The sequence below is a fragment of the Babylonia areolata genome, chromosome 29, assembly GCF_041734735.1.
Source record: "Babylonia areolata isolate BAREFJ2019XMU chromosome 29, ASM4173473v1, whole genome shotgun sequence".
NCBI lineage: Eukaryota > Metazoa > Mollusca > Gastropoda > Neogastropoda > Buccinidae > Babylonia > Babylonia areolata.
Genome location: NC_134904.1, coordinates 37,610,535 through 37,636,647, shown reverse-complemented (window position 1 = coordinate 37,636,647; position 26,113 = coordinate 37,610,535). Strand labels below are relative to the sequence as shown.

General features: G+C 40.9%; 1 protein-coding gene across 1 annotated transcript in view; it reads left to right on the top strand.

Annotated features, from left to right (window-relative positions):
- Positions 1-1,334: 1,334 nt before the first annotated feature.
- LOC143274663 (uncharacterized) overlaps positions 1,335-26,113 on the top strand; it is a 37,988-nt gene continuing 13,209 nt past the window's right edge. The window contains exons 1-2 of the mRNA XM_076578535.1: positions 1,335-1,472; positions 6,684-7,668. Coding sequence (XP_076434650.1) covers positions 1,335-1,472; positions 6,684-7,668 — 1,123 coding nt within the window. The remainder of the gene's footprint in view (positions 1,473-6,683; positions 7,669-26,113) is intronic.

Sequence of the window (26,113 nt, the reverse complement as noted above, 5' to 3'; positions counted from 1 at the left end):
AGTGAAAAGACGCTAAAGTAAAGAACGAACACACACACGGACACTGATACACATAAGGTCGTAGTACGACTGTACGACACTGATCAGTGACAGTGATGACTGACGGCGGTCAGTGTGCCGGTGTCACTCGGTGTGTCAGTGTGTTCGTTCACTAGTTTAGCCGGTCTTTTGACTATCAGTGATATTAAACGATTGAAGAAAAAAAAAGGGGGGTGCGGGGGGAGGGGAAAGGGAACTTGAGCTTGAACTCAGTACCAAAAAATGCATAACTATAACACTATAGTATGCAATTACATTTAACAGTAACAATTCGACTGTAATGATAATAATCATAGTAATCATAGTAAACCATTCTGAAGTACATTAAACTGAGGAATGTAAAAATAGGGCGATGAACTAATGCCTGTGAAAGTTCGACTGTATAAGATCACCTCGTCAGTCAATCAGAAATCAGCCCCGGGTACCGCCGCTGAACTTGAGGCTTTCCAAAAATCACTGATCTAGAGCTATTCGGTTTTCTTTGAAATACTTGGACAAGAAGGTACGTCAGTAACTGCTGACAGTGAAACAAACAATGATGCAAGCCGGGTGAACTGCTTACCACAGATGCATGATTTTTACTATACTTTGTCTTCAGCGCATCAAGTTTCGGTTTATACGGAAGAAAGTAGAGGTTATTAATCTCAGTTGTGTGTGTATGGTTCACGCAGTACACTCTAGTGATACCGTCGTATTCCTTCAACTTGAGACTTGTAATTGGATGAATATGTTGACAAATAATGAACAACAACATATAACTGACAGATTTACAAAAACTGAATCCTTGAACTTATACTGCAGACCGGACTGACGTCTCTTGTACGTCAGTTGTACTTTCTTTGTGGTAACTGCTTTCCGTTTAGGCCTATTTCTGAAAGACTTCAGAATGTTCTGTTCTAATTTATCGTCGCTGATGTCTATGAAAGTTGTTTTGTTTGGTTTTTTTTTCGTTCTACTTTCTCTCTTCTCCCACTCTCTTGCTCTCCCGTCGCTACACCCACTTGTTATTTCATTTTATTCCTCTTTTGGTTTCATCTTTTGCAGTCATGACCGAAGAGTTGTTTCCTGCACTCGTTTTCCACTAATATAATGTTGTTCTAAAATAACATATTCGTTACCTCGCATTTGCCAGATCAGTTTTAATATGGAGTTGTTGTTTTGCTTTTCGTGTGTGTATTCTTTCTCCGCCCTACCCGGCGTACCATTCGGAAGTTGTTTTGATCTCGCTTTGTCACGCGTAACTTGCACTTGCTTGGCGACCAGCGAAGCACATTTCAAGATGGCAGGCTAACAAAATGGACATGTGTGAAGATTATTTTGCCGATTTTGACCGATACGCTTTTCTTCTAGGCTCTGCTTTGAGAAATGATGATCTAGAACAATTCTTCTGCATATACGACTCTATAATACCGAAAGAGTTACCATCATTGAAGGTGAGACTACGGTTCTATGTTCTGTCATGTTTCTGAATATGGCAATTTTTTTTTTTTTTTTATGTTTCGAGCAGAACTGGATGTGAAAACAAAGAAATATTCGGAAGATGTATTTCATTTATTTTTTAAAACATAGGATTACTCGACCAATCCGCAGTCTTGCGCTTGACATTATTTTTAGATTGTTGTGTCATGGGAATTTTGTGTTTGCGCGGTAGTTTCCAACAGTTACTTCCCCTGGACTTCCTTCCAGAGTGCGATGTGGTGACCCTAGGTATTTGCATACATTACATTTACAACCGTACAGCAATGTGGACTGTAGGGCCTGACTGTGCTCATTGACGTGTCTTGTGTTTGCCTGTTTGTTGTTGCAACTATCTTCATGGTCAACCCGTGGACTACAGTTGAGTTCAGACATCCAAAGAAGCCAAACATTTCGAGAAGGCAAGCGCAAGACCCGGAAATAACTGCTAACTAACGATGTCAGGTAGGACGGCTGACTTGCCCGGTTCCACTTTTGAGCTCACGTCCTTGTGTCAGTGTTTGCTAAATAAGGAGCCCTTGTTTATTCTCTCAGCTATTGTTGGGCAATTTATTTGTTGTTTTTGAAGCAGGCGCCATGTACGCAATAACATTTTTTTGGCATGATAAGCCCGTCTGGTATTTGAGTCGGTCACCCCACGTTGGCGCAGTGGGGCGAGCACGGCGCATTGCGTGTTTTGCAGCTCGGCTTTTCTGGCCTGACTAGTTTGCACAAGTTGCGCGTGTACCTTGTAACGTGTACTCGCAGTTCAACCCGTAATGGATTTTTTCAAGCTCTGTCCTTTTATAAACCACCTTAACGTTGTAAACAAGGACACGGGCTGGGTAGAGGATGGGAGGGGGTCGTGGGAAATGAAAGGAGTCGGTACACGACGGAGTTGGTAGACGGTGGGGGAGTTGGGGAGGGGTGAGGGGGGGAGAAACATGGACATGTCTTTGGACGATCAGCGTTGTTTGAAGACGATCTTTCAAAGACGTGGGCGGTTTGCTGTAGCGTTCGTACCGTGCAGTACATTTGTAGGTCAATGTCACACGAACACTGTTGGAAAGGAGCGAAGAGGGAATGTATTGCATGGAGCTCATGTGCAGCCCCTTAGGCTGAAGAATCCAAAGTAGGTCATCGTGTGCAGACTTGTTCTTACTGTTGATTGGTATTAATTACTTACCTTCACTGGATCGAGTTTCCATACACACCTGGTTCAGAGACTAGTTGGGACTGAGCAAGGGGGTTTCAAGTTTGTGATAGAATTGTATCGATCATTTTGCAGCGTGAGTAGATAAGATAAAGAGATGTCTTCAGTTTTCAGTATCCTTAGGCAAAAGGAGGTGTCTCTGCCAGTGCTTTACAGTATCAAACATAACATCAAATATGCACTTTTAGTACATGAGGAAATAAGCATCTTGAAGCAGTAAATGAAAAAAATAAATAATTCAATAATTATTCAATAGATAGATAAAGGAAAATGGAGTGGGGGCCCAGATGGAGAAAATTAGCAGGTGATTGATGTGCATTTATTTAGGTTCTAGGTTGTTCAAGCCTTGACCACAGTTAACTGTCACTGTCACTAGTAGTGTCAATGTTACTGTTAATTGTGCTGAGTGTGGTACATTTGTGTTTGTGAGTGCCCTGCTTTGGATAAAAGCATGTTGGCATCCCTTCCGAAAGTGAAATATAACTGATCTTCATTGTCAACAGGCAGTTGGGATCATGACACAACACGACAACAGAATGACTTGCTCACAGTCATAGATTATTATTCATTTTTTTATGTAGGATAATATATAGGAATTTATTTGGGTATTCCAAACTCCTGTTTTGATCTTGATCAGCTGATGTTGTAAATGTTTCATTTTCAGACTTTGAAATACATTTTTTGGGGTGGTAAGGGTAAGGAGCAGGGGAGTGGATGGGTGGTCAGAGGGATTAGTATTTTTTGTTTTTTTTTAAATTGTTGATACAGTGAACAAGAATTGATGTGATGATAATTTTAAAGACTTACCAGTTACCTTGCAGTATATGGTAAGGGGAACAGTTGGCAGTGGCTGTATAAAACTTGATAATTTTATTATGATTTATTTAAATTCTGATAATTCTATAACTTTCTGGAAGACCAGTGTTATTTCTCAGTATTTCTCACAACCAGTGGTAATGTTATTCAATAGTTTTTAATGAATTTGCATCTGTTGGGTGGTATTATTAATTATGAACTGATGAAGACATGTCCATGTTTGTGTATGTCTTTGAGTGTGGCTACTGAACATAATGTAGTTTCATTTGGTCTTTTTAGCATTATGTTGATTGACAGTCAAACTATATGTTGGTTTCTCTTTGATTGGTTTTAAGAATCTACATATATATCGAACCCTGAAATGGCCCCATGGGCGTTTGAGGTTATAGATTTTGGGAAACATTTGTGTTTGTGTGTGTGTGTGTGTGTGCTGAAGTTTAAAACTATATAACTCAGTAACCCCCCCCCCCCCCTGCCCTTCCACAAAAAAAAAAAGAAAAAAAAGAAGAAAAGATAATGATGATAGCAATGGAATGATTCTGAGCGAATGATGAGGTGAAGCTGACCGTGTGTTGCTTCGTTGCTTGTTTTTACTCTGTGATGATATCCATTGTCTTGCTCAGTTGTTGGTGTCCAGATTGAATTGTCTTGGGCAGTGATAGAGAGGGGCTGGAAGATGGATAGAGGAGGGTAATAGGCATGCATGCATGCATTTTTCATTTAGGCGTATAATGAGAACAGAACCCAAAAAAGTTTTTTCAGCCACTGACCAAGTGATAGGACAACACTCATCTTACAGGCACACATCAGATTCGGAATTTTGTAGTTTGTTCAGACATGGGTGAGGAAGGAGACTGTCAAGTTGCAAAGTGAATGAGATTTTTGGTGATCAGAACCTTTAGCATGGTAGTCTGTATGTTTTTGGCAGTGGGCACTCCGCCCCTTAGCCCCTGCACCTGCCTGCCCTTCCCTCAGCAACTTTCAAAAGCTTTGTTTGATATTCATGGCGTGGACTGGTGGCCTTTTGACATATAGGAGTGTGTGCTTGAAGGCAGATCGCTGACCACCTCCTTCAGTGTGATCAAGATGCAGGAGGCTGTTAGGAATGAATAAATTATAGTGTCATTATTTATATCTTATCGATTCGATTCAGTGTGTATCTGTAATTCTGTGGATAGAGTATTGACCGCGGTATGGATAGTGCATCATCGGTAGACCCTTCTTGGTCTGTGTTTTGGATGAATTGAAGGGACTCTGATTTAAGACAAAAGACTAAGATGTTGGAGTCAAAACAAAACAAAACAAAAACAACAAAAAAGAAAAAAAAGAAAGAAAAAAAAAAGAAGACAAAAAAGGAGTTGGTCTGGTGGTCTCTATCTGTAAAAGTAAGTTTTGTTGACAAAATAAACAGAGGTGGAAAGGTGAAGACCTAGATAGATGATTCCTGTTCTTGGAGAAGAAAAAAAGTATTGGTTTTGATTGATCATGACATTATGTTCAAGACCAGCAAACTTGCAAATGACAATGCAAATGCTGCACAAATTCTATTACTGAAGGAAGTGTGTTATTTTTCAATATAATTTCAGAATCTAACGAGTATAATATATACTTGTCACTTGAAGTTGAAATAATGATACCAGTTTAAACCCATCAATCAAATGATAATGGACTGGACTTTCTTTGCACTTGAGCTTACTCTTCTACGGGAAGAGGGGCAGACCCCTTTGTAGAGCTTGAGTTCCATTGAAAATGATTTCATCATTCATTCATTTTGCCCATCGCTCCTGGTGGAGCATAGGCCATTGACGACCCCTCGCCATCGCACTCTGTTCTGGGCTGTTCTGGCCATTCCAGTCCAGTTGGTTAGTTGGTCCCTTGCTTCTTCAGCTCTGCTTCGGTATCTCGTCTCCATGAAAATGATTTACATTTCAAATAAGAAAATGGTTTTAGCATGGAAATTAGAACCCTAGTATGTACTGGTATTTGATGATATTTATATTTAAATGACTTATCTTTTTTATGGAATGAATCCTTTTTTTCCCAAATTCATGGATTCATTTCCCTCCCTGATATCCAGCATTCGATGCCATTTATTTAGTAACCAGCAGCTTCATCAGTGGACAGCTTGTCATGGTGGGCAGAAGAAAATCGGCATTGTCTGTGACAGTGTAAAGTAAACAAACAAATAAAAAGAATAACCCCAAAACACCAAGAAGACTAGGGAATGAAAATGAAACGTGTGCGTGCATGTGTCTGTGTGTGTGTGCGTTGTGCCTTTTTCTTGCGATTATATATATATATATATATATATATATATATATCTGCAATTTGTAATATTGGTGGATACTGATCTTGTTTTCCATTTCTATGTCTTCATATGCTCTTGTGTTGTACAATGCAGTAATATATATATATATATTGTTTCATGTGAGGAGTTTGCACCATATAACTTTTTTATAAGTACAATTTATTATTTTATGTTGTTATCAAAATAGTGCTTTTGCCTTGAGAGTACTTAACAGTCTAACTTGATGTCATTTCACACACACACGCACGCACGCACGCACGCAGGGCTAATAAATTATAAGTTAAACATATGCAGATTTATATGAAATTGAAAGTTTTGCAAGTAGTGTAACATTTTTGCTTTTTCATAAAAAAATTATGAAAGAAGCCTAATGAGTGTTAAGCAGAATTTTGAATGTTAATGGTTGGTGCAATTTTAAAGTCAACTGACAATAACTAAACAAGATCCAAAAGTAAGCAAAGTGCCAAAATATTTTGTTAGTTAGACATTACTGAATGAAAGAAACACACTGGTGATTGGTTTTTTAGTTGTTTTTTGTTGTTGTTTTTTTCTTTTTAGATAGAAAACGTTTTCTTAAAATGTCTTACATGCCTTTGAATACTTGGTAATACTTTGTAATACTTGAATACTTTGTAATTTTCACAGCATTACAATTTTCTTTGGCAGCTGAACCTGCTACTTTGTAATAAGACTGATACTAGGAACGACAGAAGGCTTGGGTTTCAGTATTTCATTAAGTCGGATGAATGTGAACTGGTTCCGCTATTCAGTGTGGTTCAGTCTTATATTCAAACTGTCATTTTAAAATGATTGTCTCTATCCAATGGTTTTCCTTATTTGTTATGTGTGCAGGTAGAGGAGATCAAAGAAAGAGCACGGGAGATTGCTGATCTGCCAGAAGAGGACTTCAGCCAACTGGTGGTGAAGGCCAGCGATTTCAGTTTGGCCCACGGCCACCCTTTGCCTCCCCCCGGCGTGGCCATGTGGACTAATGGGCAGGTGGTGAGCAATCATGTGGCCGAGAAGAAGGCCGCCCAGGCTGATGTGTTGTCGGACGTTGCCAGGTGTGATCAGTACCGGTCTGCCTTCTCTCCGCCCTGCCAGACGTCGGGAATGAGAGAAGATGACTCTCCTGCCAGTTCTGTCCCGAGCGGCACCAGCGTGTCTTCGGAGGAGGCGTTGGACATGGAGGAGCGGGGCGCCCACGACTACTTTCCCCAGCCGGCCCCATCCCAGCCCACACAGCATGAGGCTGACCCAGCAGACTCCAGCAGGTATCGTGTGGGCAAGTCGCTGTCTGTAGGTGACATGTATCTGGCTGACCACTTTGACGAAGCGGTGATGGTGGAGAACGACAGCGATTCCATAGAGTCCCCCCGCAGCGATGCGTCCAGTGGGATCCAGCTTCCAGATCCAGCACTCAGCAGGCGCGCGGAGGGAAGGGTGGGACGGGAGGGGAAGCCTGTGCCCATGGGGTCCCTCTTTGAGCCGCAGGAGAACGTCCACAAGAAACTTTACGGCTCCAGTTTCCTAGCCAGCACTGCTGGGAAACGAGCGCGCTCCTCCAGCTGCCACTCCACCTTCTCAAAGGAATCCAATCCTATAGGCGGCGGCAGGGTCACCACGAGAGATGACTCGACCTACTCCCGTCGTTTGGTGGGGCCGTCCGGCCGGTCAAGGCTTTCACCAGACCTCGCTGACTTTATTGGTGTGTTGCCAAGCACCCTCGACTCTGCCTTGCAGAGCTCTTCCTACAACCTCAGCAACAAAAGCGTGGCTTCCGACACTGCTGCTGGCGAGGGGAAGAAGAAAAAGAAGAAGAAGAAAGACAGCAAAGGTGAGTGACAGTGCCATTTGCAGACAGACATCTGTGTCCACATTCTTAGGGCTGTGTGTGTGTGTGTGTGTGTGTGTGTGTGTGTGACAGGATTTTGAGCATGTGCAGCGACAGTGGGAGGGTCTCACACTACAAGTCAAAAGCACACCCTTCATTCACACTTAAATCCTTCCACACAAGTATTATTAATTTGTGTGTGTTCCTGCATGATGTGTGCATACCAGTACCATAGACTCGAGTGTGCACAGCTGTGCACAGCTTACACCCACACTCCTTCACATGAACACAGATAACGCACTTCAGAATTGATTCAATTATGTAAATTAAATCCTTTGACCCTCGTTGGGGCATGGACGATAGACAGTTGCAGCATAAACATTTCTTAAGTAACAGAAAAACAAATTCAGCTGGGCTAATTTCTTGGTGATTGGACAGGAGAAAAAAAAAATCTAGCACATGAAATATGTTGTAAAGTAAACCTTGTATTTACATGTATGTAAAGTTTAAAAAAAAAAAAAGAAAAAAAGTCAAATTACAATCTTTCCCAGTATGAATTTTCCCAACTTTAAACACAATCCTCATTCTGCTTTGAGATGTTGTTTTTTAAAGAGCCAAAAACAAAAACAAAAAAAAACCCAACAAACTTGGCATATTTCTAAGATCATCAAATTTTGGGACATTCTGATATTAATGAAGATGAAACTCGTATCCACACAGACACACACAGATGCTTTCCTGTTCTTATTCTCACACACACCATCAGCAGACATACTATGCACACACACACACACACACACACACACACACACACACACACACACACACACACACACACACACACACACACACACACACACACACACACACAGTGACACACACAACAGACACACACACACACACACACACACACACACACACACACACACACACACACACACACACAGTGACACACACACACACACACACACCATGCACCATGTGAATCCATCCATGCCATGATGTGAATGGATAACTTTCTTTCTTTGAAAAAGGGCCTCTCTTTACTTCAGGGCCTTTTTCTTCGTGAATGTGGTGACACCCACTGAAAAAGCAAAAAAACCCAAAAAAACCCAACAAACAAAAAACAAAAAAACAATAACAAACTTAGATTTACCTGTCCACCTGAAATGGCCCCTTTGCAGTTGGCTGGGTAGGGTGATATAGCAGCAAGATTTGATCTGTCTGTAGGTATCATACTGTGTAACTTGTAAATTATTTGTTTTCCTATCATTGTATTAACCCCTTGACTTGAGTGCCTGCCCCAGGACGGAAATTTCTGCCAAGATGGTTGTCAGTGGGCACGCGTATAGCTTTTAGAGGCGTTTGATTGGCTAAGAGCGGACCGGGCAAAACGGCTCGTCTTTTCTCTGTTAGCTGCGCGAAATTTGGCCAAGCAGAGTAAACCGATAGGCCTAGTTTGCATCAGTTTGACATGGTAAGTATATGTAACACCAAACATGGTGTATAATACAAACTCCTCCTTTTGGCACTGAAGTTGTTTGAAATATTGGGGGCTTTCAGTTAACTTTTCCCAGAATGGCTCCGGTTGCTATGGGTTATTTATGCACTTTGTGCAAGCAGTGTGGTGGACTTTCTGGGGGTTTTTTCTCTGTGATTCTGAACAGCAGGTTTTGTTGCTACAGAGATAGATGTCTGATCTGTAGGACAAATGTGGCATGTTCTGGAGACTGAATCAGACGTTTCACCCCAGACATAGATTTAACATGCGTAGCCCACAAACCCTGTCTCTGCCTGCCTGTCCTTCAGGATTTGAACTTAGCCTAATTCGTCGGTGTGAAATGGCCATTGTTTGGCTGGGATGCAGTTTAAAGGTGTTGAAGCCTGTACCACCTGTTGTTCTACCCAGAGGATCTCAAGAGTGGATGACACCATTTGTGGACAGGATAACAACAACAACAAAAAAGGGAGAACAAAATAAAAACAAGTTCACACAGATTCATAATCTTTATATATATATATATATATATATATATATATATATATAATTTTTTTTCTTTTTTCTTTTTCAGATCAGAATCAAATTCAATTTGATGACATGATCAGATATAGCATGGGTGATGCTGATAGAGCTCAGACTTGGATAACATGCAAAACAGACTGGATGTTACTTCCATAACACTTCTGTAACAGACTTTATCAAGTCAAACACTTTTCCCCCCATACTAACACAGCCAGTAAGTAACTAGTCACTTTCTCAGAACTATTGATGGCTGCACTGCTTATCTGCTTATATTATGCTGCTGTCACTGTAATGCCAACAAGTACTGATGGGCACAATAGCTGATTGGTTGAAAGCATTGGATTTTCAAATCTGAGGGTCCAGAATTTGATTCGGGTATCAAAGCCTGGTGGTTAAAGAGTGCAGATTTTTTCCAGTCTCCCATTTTTGCTATGTGCCAACCTGCTGGTGCCTTAATCTCCATCATGCACACGTTTGTATGAATGCACGTATGCAGCAGATCAAACATGGGCAACACAGATGCCATAATCCTGGAGTGATGGCCTAGAGGCAACGCGTCCGCCTAGGAAGCGAGAAAATCTGAGCACGCTGGTTCACGGCTTGGCCGCCAATATTTTCTCCCCCTCCACTCGACCTTGAGTGGTGGTCTGGACGCTAGTCATTCGGATGAGACGATAAACCGAGGTCCCGTGTGCAGCATGCATTTAGCGCACGTAAAAGAACCCACGGCAACAAGAGGGTTGTTCCTGGCAAAATTCTATAGAAAAATCCACTTCGATAGGAAAAAAAATTGGGGGGAGAGCAGCCCGAATTTCACACAGAGAAATCTGCTTTGAAAAAAAGAAATACAAATACAAATAATCCATATCAGTGTTCAACGGGTTATGGCAACACAGCCATACCCAGCAAGCATAATCCCCCAAAACAGAGTATGGATGCGTAAACAGCAGGGCATAAATAGTCCGAAATTATACGTGTAGAAGTCCACTGATAACTTTTGAAGCTAACATGGGAACTGCAGTCAGTAAATGCTTTAAGTTAAATTGGAAGGAACTTGGAATCCCATTCCAGAAAAAAGCAACAAGATTGGTGATGCAGATTTGCCGCAGACTGGTAAGACATCAGTCTCAGAACTGGTGAGTAGTACCCATTACTGTACCAGATTTGACGCTGATCAGATGAGAATTGTGTGTGTAACACACATTACAATGACAGATACATACATGTATGAATTGTAGTGATATGTGCATAGAGGTTGTGCTCAAAAATACATGCTGAAACAGACAAAAATGGACAAATGATTGGAATAAAATAGAGAATTATGTTCCAACACTGTTTTATATATATATATATATATATATATATATATATATATATATATATATATATAGACTGTGTGTCGTGAGCTTTTTGGTGCTTTTCAATTCAAAGGACTGAACAGAGAGCACTCGCTATTCAGTGAATGATTTACATATTATTGATCAACATATGTCTAACACAACAGTGTAATGCATACCAACACAGAACCTGAAACAACACATCAGCAACACAAAGTGCTGGTTGAATTATTATTAGATCAAGTAATGGATTTGTCTGTAGCCTGGGGCAAATTAGCAAAGAGGATTATTGTGAAAGTTTTAATTTGAACATTGCCACAGATGGTGTTAGTGTATTTCACTTCAGTGTGCTGCATTATTCAACCCTTGAGCGCTGAACATTGGTGAAGTGTGATCAGAGCCGCATGAGTTTGAAAGGAATTTATTGTACTACTTTTTTGCGCTTACCAATTTGGCAGTTGTATCATTGATTTTGCTTAATATAATTAAAAGTTGTGCAAGTCCAAACACAAGAGTGGTGGTTGTTGCCCCGACCTTAAACAGTGTAAGCTCTTTTTTTTTTTTTTTTTTTTTTTTTTTTTTTTTTAATCTCAGAAAGGTGACAGTCCTTCACTGACAGGTATCCTATACTTATCAGCAACAGTCAGGGGATTCAAGCAAAAACACAGGAAGAAAAAGGAGGGTGGTGAATAACAGATTGGGATGGGGTATAGGGTGGGTGTAATGGGGAAGAATCTTTTTCAGTTTGTCTCTGAGATCTATATGTTAATGTATGTCTGTGGTCTTTCTGATGATCCCACTGTTTATCCTCCCCTCCCATCCCCATTTTGTGAGCTTTGTTTTATAGTTATACTAGTTATAGTCAAGTCATCATGATTGTTTGCTGGGGACCAAGGGTGATGATAGGTTTTGCCGTCGTCAGTGGTAGTCACAGACGGACATACATGTGGCTCCAGAGCCCAGAGTCCAAAAGCACACATGTATGCGGTCATATGTGAGGCATGGAACGCCAGCAGGCAGGGCAGACGCAGACGCTCTCTCCGTGTGTCGCCGATTTCCAGAGGTTGCAAGATGCTGGCGGCGATCTTCTCTCAAATGTCTTCACTGCATTGTTTGTTCAGGCATGCCAGCAACTTCTGTAACGAAGCATCCGCAGTCTCAAGCTGCCAAGGCTGAAGGTTTGTGCAATCGAGTGTTGGCTTTGAGGACTGAGGTAATCTTTGTGCCTCTTGTTTTGGCATCCCTGGTTGTGACTGTCCTGCGCCAACTTCCCACATATAAAGAATGTTTCATTTCAACACACTTATTATCATGGATACTGTTAGTTTCAGTTTCAGTAGCTCAAGGAGGCGTCACTGCGTTCGGACAAATCCATATACGCTACACCACATCTGCCAAGCAGATGCCTGACCAGCAGCGTAACCCAACGCGCTTAGTCAGGCCTTAAGAAAAAATATATATATATTTATATATATAAATATATATATATATACTGTTAGAGTGCTTTTATTATCTGTTATTATGATGATGTTGATTATTATCATTCATAGTTGTATTTGTAGTAACAGTACTGAGTTATAACAGTAGTATTTTAGAATTAAAAATGAAAACTAAACTGAAAGTCAAACTAAAGTATTTAAAAAAAAAAAAAAATCAGTTTCAGTTTTCATTGCCATTAAATACTCAAAGAAGTTTGCAATTTGATCCCTTTGTCTTGTCTCAGTTTGGGTGTGGAGGAAATGATGACAGTACATGCTTACTGAATCTTCATCATTAATTGATTAAGTATCACTATCAGGTGGGCCAACTGTTGTGATTTACTGCATGGACCTGCAGCATCACTTTCACTGTGACAGGCATGAACATGTCAACTGGCAGCTCCATGAAGACGTTGTTTTGGGATGAACCTCTGGTTTCTCTGTCAAGTCAATAAGGAAATCAATGTTTTAACTCACTCAGTACGGCCAGTCCTCTCTTCTCCTCTACACAGACCCCTCGGATGTCCAGTGGGTGTCTGAATGACCCAACCTTTAGCTTCCGTCGTCAGAATTGTGGTATTCTTTGTCAACATTCACCTCTTCAGTATAAGAGCCTTCCGCTTGCAATATTTTGATGATGGTAATTGGGGTGAAATGCTGTTAACGTCGTCTCTTTCGCCGTTCGTATGGAGAGAGTTAAGAACTGATGGGTATTCAGTCCTGCAGTTGGCTTGGCTGTAGGGAAACATGATTTAATTTGAAGGCTTGAAATCAAAAATCAAATTCTAAAGTCTGATGAAGAAGAAAAAAATTTTCTAGAGATCACATTTCATCAGGGATTACAAATATGATGGCATAAGCATTCATCTGATAAATTCATTATTGACATGTTAAGTACAACACACAATTCTATCCCCAGGTCATGTTTCATGGCATTCATTTTGATAAGCCCATGGTGAAGAAAGGTTGTGGTGCTTTTAGGCTGAGGGGGGGAAGGGGAGTGGTCAAAGGGAGAGTATACAGCTCTTTCAGTGAGGGGCTGGGTGGTCAGTTAATTAAAGAGTTCTGTACCTTGGCAGGTCACTTCTCTTCCCATCTTGTCTCCATTCATTTATAAAATTATAAAAGGGATTTTTTTTTTTCAGTTTTGCAAACTAACATTAGTGCTTTTGGTGATGTTTTTTTATTTTGATCTTTCAAAAAGCAAAAACAAAACAAAACAAAAAAAACAACAAAAAAACAACTACCAAAAAACAACAGAAAAAACCTGCTAGTTATTATGGCAAACCAGGTTGAATCAGTGTATAGGATAATAATGATGATAAATACATAATTACTATATTTTGTATTATTTTTTAAGTGTACTCAAGTAAGCTGTTTGGTATTGTTTGCTAGTGTTCATTTTGATTGTGAAGCAATGTTGATGACTATAAGTATAATAGTTTTATTACCAGCAATAATAATAATGGCTGATTTTATTTATTTATTTTTTTTTAATAACATTGTTGACAAAATCAAAAGACATTCAAGAGAGCCCTTACTTTTCATTGTTGGATTTTTAGGGGTGAATTTTAAGTAAATTTATAAATTATATCATCACATGTTGATCATCATAGTCAAAAGTGAGTAGAATGAAATATGAATCAGGAAATTAAAAAATAAAATTAAAAAAAAAAAAGAGAAAAAAAAAAAGAGGAGGGGGTGGTGGGGCTTAGTGCATGGCAGGATGGTGATGATGGTGGCTGGTTGGCTTTACTACATACATGGGATATGGTGGTGTTCCGATGATAATTTCAGCCCAGGCTTTTGACCCCCTGGTGTCCATGACAACCAGAAGTGCTGACCTGTCCTCCTTGTCCGCCTGTCTGTCTGTCTATCCCCTCCCTCCTTGTTGTGGGAGGCAGGGAGGAGGCGGGTTGTGCCTGGGGTAAGGGATGGAAATGGAAAGGTATTGATCCTCCCTCGGCCTGTCTGGGCGGGAATGGCACAAGGCTGCCCCAGGTTGCATCAGCCTCTCCCTCTATTTTGGGCCTGACGTTTTTGTTTTTTTTTCTTGCCAAGGATTCCTTGCAATTTAGTGGATTGGTGTGGTTGGGCTTGGGGTGTGGTTGTGTTCTGGAGAATAAGAAAGAAAAAGAGAGAGAGAGAGCGAGCTTTGGCTGTCAGAAAAAAATCAAGAAAAATATGTGAGCATGTGTTGTTGAGCTTACTGAGGGAGTGACACACACACCGTCCAGTTGTCAGGACAGCAGGACTGGGAGTGTGTAGCGTCGTTTACTTGATGAGACTTCATGACCCGTTCTTGTGTCCGTGCGTGCATGAGCCGAGTCTTGGAGGGCGATCCTGTGTGCATCAGTCAGTGCTGAAGATGACTTGGTCAGTTTTGTTGTGCAGGCGTATGCCAGAGAAGTTGCTGAGCATGCAGTTTGAAATCACACTTTTGGCAGAGGCAGCATAATTTAGTCATTGTATCGGATTTTACGGCCACTGACACAGGAAATCCTATGTTGTACATGGGCACAGTAAGCAGCAAGCAAGGTGCCTACGAGCATGTGATAGTGGTTTGTGTAAGACAGAGCCCTCTGATAAATAGTCTGTCTGATGACTGTTAAAGCAGATTATTATAAAATACCAGCCAGACGTTCAGTGGGAGCCTCGGAAGGAATTCACTTAAAAATGAGACGGTCATGGGGGGAACATTGAAATGCACACAAACACAGCGGCACACAGCATGGCCGGTCTACCAGCGGACAGACAGTTCCAGTGAGTTTTGAGGATTGGGACCATGGCCGCTTGGGCTGTGAGGGTGTGACCTCCGATGGTTCCAGCTGTCACCAGTGTTTGTGAGCTGTCACGCTTCCGCCATCAGAGGCTGTGTGAGGGGTTTCGATTGTCCTGCCATCGCCGGTTCCGGGACTTGGTGTAGAAGTGGTGTGTTCTGGGAGGTGGGAGATGGTGGGGAGAGGGTGTGCATGTCTGAACAGCAGATGGTGGATGTGGTGGCAGGGGAGGAGGTGGGAGGCTCTGCCATGATTTGGAGGCTGACCTTGTTCAAGTCAGTCTCCCAGTGGCCCCCAGTGTGGCAGTGGTGTTGGTGTAAGTATGAATTGAAAGAGGATTGTGTGATTCTGTGCTCTGTGCGATGGTACATTGATGTCCATGGAGGTGTTCAAAGAGGATTTTTTCGTGGGTTCTGTCCTGTCCTGTCCTTTTTACTAACAGTATAGCACAGAGTGTGCAGGATTTCATACATGACATACCTTTCGTTGAGAACTTTTCATTTTCAGTTCTTTTTTTGTTTTTTTGTTTTTGGTGGGTTTTTTTGTTTGTTTTTTTTGTTGTTTTTCTTTAAGGGTAGGAAGGCAAGTACCTGATTTAAACATGGACCTAGTCTTGGTCATGTTGTGAAGGCCTACCTCAACATTTCGGTGTATATAGCTTAGCTAGGAAGGAGATTTTGTGCCCGGTCTTTCCATTCCTTCACTGATAATGATACAGCATCAATATAGTATAATTAGTAGGAGAAGGGACATTTTTGTCTTGTCTTGTCTGTGACAGTTTGATTCAGACTGGAAGTTTATGGTGTGGCAGGGGAAGAAGATTTTGTGTTGGTTCCACCCAGTCCTCCGTTTGTTGTAGGTAAGCAGGAAAGAAGATTCTTCTAAACACAATCTGTCCTTCCTTAATAGTGTTGCATAACAAGAGAGATTATGTGTTGCTTCTGTCCCCCTCTCTCTTTTTTTTTTTGGGGGGGGGGGGGGGAGGTTCAGCTGGGGGGTGAGGGGGGGGGGGTCTATTGGTATTGCAGGAAAGGAGATACAGTTTGTCTTCTCTGTTCTGCCCTTTGTCTACAGAGATACAGGTATGGAGCTCTGTATTATTGAATTATAACATGTTGCCGATTTGGACACAAGTGCTGATCATGCACAGCTAGGTACACATTTATTGATTTAATAATCATAATCATGTTTCATAGTATTTGTAATAATGTGCATATTTATAGTTATACATAACAATTACCCAGCAGCTCTGAGCACATTGAACATGTGGCGTAATAAACACTTGTGTCACTCGCAACATACCTCTCCCACCTGCCACTTTCTCCACCCTCTGTCCTCAAAAGAGCGATGGTTTCATATACTGTTTGAACAAATGTTATTAAAGGTAAGTTTTGAATGATGTGATAAAGATTCAGTGTCTGACATTTCGAAGAAGAGATTTCCAGAACCAAGGACCATAGCATGCAGATGTTTGGGACCAGTGTCTGTCATGCAGGATTTCAAACAATGAGGATCCGAATGTGGAATTTCAAACATGCATTTGAATTTGTTCTCTTCTCCTGTGCAGGGTGTTGGAATGCTCTTTTGATTTGAACTCGTGTGTGTTTAGATTTCCATCTCAAGCGCCTTTGTCGCAAGGGTACTATCTAAATTAGTCAGACCATCAGTTCTGCTGTACCCCCTTCCTGTCGCTGAAGTATATAATGTATATTGCAGTTGGAAAGTGGATGTTTATTTTTCCGTTTCTTTGGCTTGGCTGCAGTGCTGAACAGAGTATCTTCTATTCTGTAGGTGTTGCTGGAGACCCAGAACAGTGACATTGCCAGCAGCTTCACCTGTGTGTAGCCACCATGTAGGGCTCTGCACTTGTGTCGAAGACCTGTGGTTCCCAGTCTTTGATCACTATCTGTCTCTCTTTGCACTTCAGTTCTCTCTGTCTCTTTCTTGTCTGTCTGTCTGTCTCCCTCCCTTCCCCCCTCTCTCTCCTTTCTCATTTGAACTTCACCAAGCGTGTTGACAATGGATGATACATATTTTTCATGTTTTATTGACACTGGACATACATTGATAGACATTAATTTGTTGTCTCTTCTGATCAAGGTTTGTGTTCAAGTATACATGCGACAGTTCATGTATGCAGGATATGGTGTGGGGTTTTTTCCCCATAGCCATAGCTGACAAAGTACTGTAATATTGGATCGGAAGCCACATTGCCAGGACTTAGTCACCGCTGCTGACTTCTGTAGGAAGGAAATGCTTGTTTGTGACTTATAGTTAAAATTTGCATGTATCCATTGTCATATAACGTGATAACTGATAATCCCATAAATGTGGAATCTCTGAAAACAATATGACAGTCAGAAGAAAGCTTTATTTTGTTGTGTGTATAGTATCCATTTATGGTGCAGAGCTTTGCATGATGTGCTGAAGTATTTATAGAGTTGTAAAAGAACTGGGGAAAAGTTAAGTTTGTGGGAGAAGAAAGGTTATACTTACACAGCTTTCAGTGCATTGAACGAAAGAAAGCAGAACTGTGCACATTTTCATCAATGTTGCCCTTTTCAGATAGACAGATTTTCACACACCACATGCTAAACTGTGTGTGTGTGTGTGTGTGTGTGTGCGTGCGTAGCTATTGTAACTCTAATAATCATTCTCTTTCCATGTGTGTGCCTCTTCTTTTCTCTGTATAGCACACATGCATGCATGTGCATGTACTTGCTTGCATCATACACACATGCAAATAAATGCTTGTGCACACACACACACACACACACACACACACACACACACACACAAACTCACACACAGTCACACAGACACATGTGTGTGTGAGTACACACACACACACACACACACACACACACACACACACACAAAGGCTTTTTTTCCCCTTGTTCTTTTTGAGCATCCTGAGCTCTGGGTGCGTGGCCCAAGTGCTAGTAATAACGCTGGTTCCCTTTTCACTTGCACCACGGGTGATGCTACAATTGGCACAGCAAGTGCTGACTTGCACATTTTACTGCAATCCATTCTTCAGGCTTCCCATTGAAGGATGGGGGGTTGGGGGTGGGGGTGGGGTGGGGGCTCAGCACAGGGAGTGAAGCAGAGAAACATGCAGGCGGGGGGAGGGGAGGGGAGGAGAGGAGAGGGGTGGGGGCTGTTGGGATGGGAGGGGTGGTGGGTGTGTTGTGTGTATTGATCAGGTATTGATTGGCACTGTCAGCCTGTGTGTGGCCTGGCATGGCACACAGCTTGTCTTGTCGCTCTGCCCCTGTGGTATGCCGCCGTCATGCTAGTCTGTCTGTCTGTCTCAGTGTCTGGATGGGGTGATCTGATCGTGCTTCACAAGGTGCGAGAGGGATGGAGAGCGGTGGGTGCAGATACTGAACAGATCAATTGACGCAGTTGAGTTTCCCACCTTGTTGAAGCAATAATTAAAGCAGTGTATTGGTGCTATGGCATGCACATTGTCATGATTATGTTTCTAGTTCTACAGACATACACTCGTGCAGACAGGTAGATGAAGAACAAACTTAAAAAGTTTTTTTTCTTATTCTTGATATGTGATTCATCAGTATTCGCCCGATTAGCATTATTTTTGTCGTGACTGAAATTTTAAAAAAAAGAAAAGAAAAAAGGACTCTAAATGATTAGGAGAAATGTACAATAATTCTGTTGTACACAACTTAATTCTGCGGTTCAGAATGTGTTTTTTATCAGCAGCAATTTAATTTATTGAGTCAAGAGTAGTGTGTTATTACAAGTGGAGTGATGGCCTAGAGGTAACGCGTCCGCCTAGGAAGCGAGAGAATCTGAGCACGCTGGTTCGAATCACGGCTCAGCCGGCGATATTTTCTCCCCCTCCACTAGACCTTGAGTGGTGGTCTGGACGCTTGTCATTCGGATGAGACAATAAACCGAGGTCCCGTGTGCTAGCATGCACTTAGCGCACGTAAAAGAACCCACGGCAACAAAAGGGTTGTTCCTGGCAAAATTCTATAGAAAAATCCACTTCGGTAGGAAAAACAAATAAAACTGCACGCAGGAAAAAATACAAAAAAATGGGTGGCGCTGTAGTATAGCGACGCGCTCTCCCTGGGGAGAGCAGCCCGAATTTCGCACAGAGAAATCTGTTGTGATAAAAAGAGAAATATAAATACAAATTACGTAGACAATCACACACAAGACAAGCAATGACCCGCGCATGAGACAAAGGCACTGAAGTCATTTGCTGTGGGAATGGAGATAATGACACAAAAGACTGCTGTGTAAGGGTCTGAGGCCATGCGACTGCATGTAGATAACTACGATAGTGACTTGCACTTTGCCAAGGGTACTTGTACCCTTAGCAAGGTGACACAGAACTTTCAGTGCACAGACACACAGACACACAAAGATACCTGGAGACACACATGCACACCACACAGATACAGACAGACAGACAGATTATGACACACACACACACACACACACACACATTGTCACACACACACACACATTGTCACACACACACACACACACACATTGTGATACACACACATGTACACACACTCTCTCTCTCTCTCTCATCCACACACACACACACACACATGCACACAAATGTACACACACACACTCTCTCTCATCCACACACATAAAATGTATACACACACACACACACACACACACACACACAGAGTGACACACATACACACACACAGTGACACACGCACACAGCGACACACACACACACACACACACACACACACACACACACTTTTACTATTCCCAAATCAGACACTTATACCAGCAGAAACAGTCGGCCTGATTACCTGATGAGCCAAACAAAAACTCCAGATAGATGGGGGAGCAAGTGGAGATGGATACCTTGGGGTGGGTGGGATGGATGGATGATGGGTGGGATGGAAGTGGCACATAGTGGTGACGCAGATTGACTCTTCAGGGTCGGTTACAAGTTTTCATTGTTAATGAGCTGAACTAATTCCAGACATGAGCAGCATGAACAGGAGGCATAAGCTGAACTCTGTGTCTGCCGCCGCCCCCCTCCTCCACCCCATCCCTCTCTGACACTTGATTTACCCACATCCACAGTGATACAGACACACCTCTTTATTCAGATATTGGCTCTTTGGTTGAAATTTCTGAGTGTTTATCTTTTTCTCAGCCGATACCTATCGTTTTCTTTTCTTTGTGTCCCTCTCCTTCACACCCCCCCCCCCCCACTCCCCCCCCCCCCTGCCCCCAACACCCATCCCCCCATCTACATTTGCCGATTTTGAAAATATTTTTTTTTGTCCAGTATTTCTTTCTTATTTGAACAATGATGATTGTCACTTTAGCTGCTGGCAGGGTGAAGTTAACAACCTTGAAATTGTTGGTGTCAGTTCACGGTGACTTTTAATTTGAGGTTCCCAGTGTCGGTTGTGTTGTCTGCTCACTGATACTACCTGTCTGCTCACTGATACTACTGACAGAGTAAAAAATAGGTGGGAGAGAAGCTAGTGGTGCAGTGGTAAGACACCCTTTTGCCAGTATCGTGTGTGTGTGTGTGTGTGTGTGTGATATTACTGGTATACCAAGTGGTATAATTAGTAGTGTGGAGAACTTGCTGTGTGTGAGGTGTTGCTCCATATAAATGCCAATTTTTATGATTAAAAGGACCATAGATGTTTGTATTTTGCAGAACATTAGCACTGATGGAGATTTATGTTCCTAGGTGTAGTATATGATAGAGCATGCTGCAGTCATAGTTGCTGAAGTCCCTCTTGAATGAATGGAACTTAACTGTTTTGAGTCAGTCAGAGCAGTGTGTGTGAGGGAGGGCTGAAGGAAGGCGGGCGGGAGGGGGGGAGGGGGGGTGCAAGTTAAGGAAATGCAAAATATGTAAAACCAAATCGAGGTTCATGAAAAAGAATTGGAATTTGGAAATAAATGTTTGCAGAAGAAACTGTTAATCATTTGATTTAAAATCTTCAAGATTGTGTGTGTGTGTGTGTGTGCGTGCACATGCGCATTGCACACATGCACACACACGTTTAGCAAAAAGTTATTCTTTTGTGGCAGGGTGTCCCAGATACGTGGTTTGGAATGTTTTGAGAGGCCATCAAGCACATTGACATGGGTAATTTGGCTGCTATAATTATGTATGTTAGTAAAGAGATGATCTGTATTGGATCAGGTCGTCATTATGTGAAATTAAAGTGCATTGCCTAGTTCTATTTTCGGTCTAGTTCAATTTTCGGCCTACCTCGAAGTTAAGATTTTCGTGTGTGTTGTTGTTGTTGTTCTTATTATTTTGCCCAGACTTTTTTTGGGTCGACCACCGTTTAATTTTGTATAAAAATTACACAATCAACTGAAAAACTTGCCAATAATCAAAACCAGTACCCGGCATTCTCGAAGTTCAGTTTCACCGGTAGCGGTGTCGGAGAACCCATAACTGTCAAGGGAGTCTAGATTGTTTTTCTTTTCTTTTCGACCTGTCGCTTCAAGACTCAACAGCGAGGGGACCTTGAACTGCTGCGTCAAGATTGAGATAAGAGAGCATGAAAACTGGAGACAAGATGTGACGATCAAAGTTAAAACGGTCAACGACTCCTGTTAAAACAGTGTGTGTGTGTGTGTGTCCATTGCAGTGTAGCCAACGAAATTGCTGACAAAAAAGTTAAATGATCAGAACTTTGCCGAACATAGAAAAAGCCGTCAGTCTGGTAGTGGAATCGGCGAGCTTGCTCAGAACTTTGTGGTCTTCGTTTTGTTTTGTTTTTAACTAAGGAAAGTGAAACCAATTCAATTGTTACCCGAGTTGCAACACCGGCGTCCCGTTTTCAGTGTATGAAGGTTTTCTGCGCAGACGATCTTCTTCAAGCGCACGTGCGCAGTTTTACCATTGATAATCTAGGTCTGTGTTTCGATATATTTATCCACCTTCAAACCTGGTACTTTGAAGACGGTTTTAATTCAGTCTGCTAAATAAGGGGACGGTTGGCTTCGAATTTCATCAGCGTGGTGCATTTTACGTGTCATCCAAGTTCCGGTTGTGTGTCACACGACTTGACAGTTCTGCACTCAATGTTTGTCCGTGTCGAGTAGTGCCGGTGTGTGTCTGTGTAAAGTGTGGGGGTGACTGCCGTTCAGGTAACTGCTTTGTGGAGTATGTGGAGACGACAGAAATCGTCGCCAGGGCCCACCTTGGTCCAGTACGCCCGTTTCCATGACTTGATATCGCCCTTCTACTTCGCTTTCCAGTCTGCATCTGGTGGCAAGCCAGGTGACTGGGCTCCACCGGTTTCAACTGAAAGCAGTAGTATGTGTTTGTTTAGTGTACGTGTGTGTGTGTGTGTTGGGGAGAGGGGGGGAAAGTGGGTAGTTTCTGTTGTGCAATCTGTGTATACATAAAATTACTTCTTATTGACTCATTGCTAATAATTATGAATGTGCTGTCCACAGCTTTACAAGACCAAGCTCAATTAATTGTGGGTATAATAGGTGGAAAGAAACTTTTGAAACAAATGAAGACAATCATCAAATCAAACTTTTTTCACACAGGGTTGTTAATTTCTGGAATAATCTGCCCTGTAACACGGTCACTGCAGGAACACTTAACAATTTTCAGAATTTATTAGATAAACACTGGAAGGATTATGGATTCCAAGTTAATTTCTCCATTGGAAGCTAGCCATAGCATTAGTAATTGTGCACACTAAAGTTATATAAAGTTAAAAATAAAATTTTTTAAAGTCCAAATGATCAAATGATCAGGCAAAAGGCCTGATAAAGCTTGAAAGCTGTGACACTTGATATGAAATGATATGATTGAAACTAAAGTAAACTGTGGCATGAGAGCAGAACGATAAACATTATGCGATGAAGTGAATTCAAAATTTGAGAAGAATTTGGTATATAAGTGGTTATTATGACAATATGAGCTGTCATTTGATTAGTGGCATTTCTTTTTAAAGTCATGTCAGACTCAAAGGTGATGTAGAACAGGATTTTAAGATATGATTTTGATCATTTTTGATCAAGGGGAAAAATTCACAAATCGTATGCATGTATCCAGTAATTAGTTGCAGGTTGTGGTTTTTCCAGTGAGCTCAAAAACCAAGGAGTGAAAGTGAAAAGATGCGAAGGAAATGGTTCATAAGAAAACTGATATAAAATAAAAAGGCAATTTTTTTTCAGAATTTGAGAAAAATCCTTTGACTCAAGAGTATAAGACATGCTGACAATGGTTATGTAGTGTTAAATGTTAACTGCAGTATAAAGCATTTGGTATTAGGTAGACTCATTTTGTTGTTGAAAACGTGGCAGCGATTGAGTAAAATGTTTTCACACATTGTTGCTGTCAGATTGGGTTTAAATGACAATCAACCAACATCCTGATTTCCAGAATATATTATTATATGAGACATATATTATTATATGAGAATAATGTCTTCAGTATCCTGCCAGGGTTAATTTGATCCATGCTTCCAACATGTGTTCTCAACTTCTTGACTTCACTCAGAATGCTCCTGATTGACTGATACAATGCACATACATCTGCACATACAGTGATTAATCCAACCAACTGGTCAGGCCTTCAGAGCCTACCTAACACTACAGGAGAGAGAACTGAGTAAACCCATTTTATGTAATGTGTAAAATGTGAACCATTTCTGTGTAAAGTATGAAAGACACATGCACACATGCAGAAATTCAAGATTCAAGATAATTTATTCATATATAGCCCAAGGCCCCTTATGTAGGGGTATGTGAACATAATACAATGCAAACACCATAATGCAAAATATATGGAAAACTTGATATTATAACATCAGTTCCAAATGAAAGCTAGCCTAGCTACGAAACATATTGTATGAGAATCATTATTCTCATGGCATAATGGTTTCTCATACTTTGAAAGCTTTATATAAATACAAAGCACGGTTTCTAACAATTTCATAGACGGTTGAAGACATTGATAGGTTCTGTTTAAACATATTTGGTTGTCTATAATATTTAGGCTTGATAAATCTTTCGCTAATATTCCTCAAAGCTGGATAACAAAGAACAAAGTAACAAAGTGCTTTTCATTTTCTGTCACATCTTTGCATAATGGACAAATCAGATCAGTCATTACTTGTTCCATATCAATAATGATGAACCGCTAACTCAGAAATATGTAGTCTGAATCTTGTCAAAATATATTTCAAATGTCTGTCAAACGTTGGCGAAAAGCACAAATGAATGACTGAATGCTGCCAACACCTTGGTTAAACCAAACAAAACCAAACCCATTACTCAAATTAACAGTGACGTAACTTTGTTGCCCAATTTACTTTGCCTCTAGTATCCAAATCAAACAGCATATTTTAAGCTTTACGAGGTAATCTGTTGTCATCCATTTGTAATTACCTTAACCAATAACGAATACATTTAACTGCAGCAGCTGTATACATTGGGTACCGATTTGTTTCTCCATAAAGTAAATCATTAGGAGTTTGCCTCTCAACACCTAAGAATTTCTTTAAAGCAAAAGTATAAACTGATTCACAATGAATAGCGGCTCTATATCTAGACCCCACAACTCTGAACTGTATAACACAAATGGCTGTTCCTGTGCATTAAAAAGCTAATAAATTAATTAAAAGAAGTATTATTGAATGCATATAGATTTTTCATAATACAGATTAAAGCAATTTTAGCCCTACATGCTAAATCTTTGCAAGTGCCAGCAAAACTCAAACGTGGGGAGAAAAATATTCCCAAATATTTATATATACATTAACAACTGGCATCAATGCATCACATTACAACCATCTTTCCCTGTTACCCAGAAAACCACCCTTACGAAATACTATGTATGATATTACTTTTAGTCATTAACTTTTGATTGAAGTGAATCTGTCGCATGATGTAAAGAATTTAGCTGTGTTTGTAGGCCTACAACAGTTTCTGACATTAAAGTAACATCATCAGCTGAAAGAAGTATGAACATTTCAAAGGCATCAGCTGAAAACAAAGCCCCGTGTCTCCCATTAGTAATTACCCGAATTGCAAGTTCGTTTATAAAGAGAGGAAACAAAACTGAGATACAAGCATCACCCTGTTGAACTCCAGCTGTACAGTTGATGAATTCAGTAAGTTTGGTACCACAACAAACTCTAGCTCGTACTACATTATACATACTTTTTATACAGTTATAAAGTTTACCTCAGATACCATTCCTTAGTAAAACTGGCCAAAGAAGAATTCTGTTAATAGAGTCAAACACCTTTTCAAAATCAATGAAAGCGACACACAACTTTCAGTTAAAGGAAAACTGTTTTTGGACAAGAGAAAGCAACATAAACATGTAGTCTACTGTAGATTATCCTTTTTTTAAAAACCAGCTTGATAATCACCAGTGATGTTTTCGTCAACCCATTCCTGTAGTCTTCTCTTGATATTTATTCCATACAATTTACTACTTATATTACCTAAAGAAATTCCTCTATGATTATTGGGATTATTTACATCGCCTTTCTTGCATATGGGCAAAATAATAGATTCAATCCAGTCATTAGGGTATACACCATTGTCAAACAGTTGATTAAACAATTTAATAAAGAAAAGAACTACATGATCAGAAGAATTTTTATACAGTTCACTAACAACACCATCAGGACCAGCTGCCTTACCATTTTTAAGTTTTCTTAATGCCAGAGGTATCTCTTCTTTAGAAATTGGTCGATTCATGTGAAGATCAGCATGAAGAGAGAGAGGCAGAGAGAGAGAGAGAGAGAGTGCAAGGTAAAGCTTTGAACTGTTGGCAGCGCTTCATGAAAATATTTTCAGGGGGGT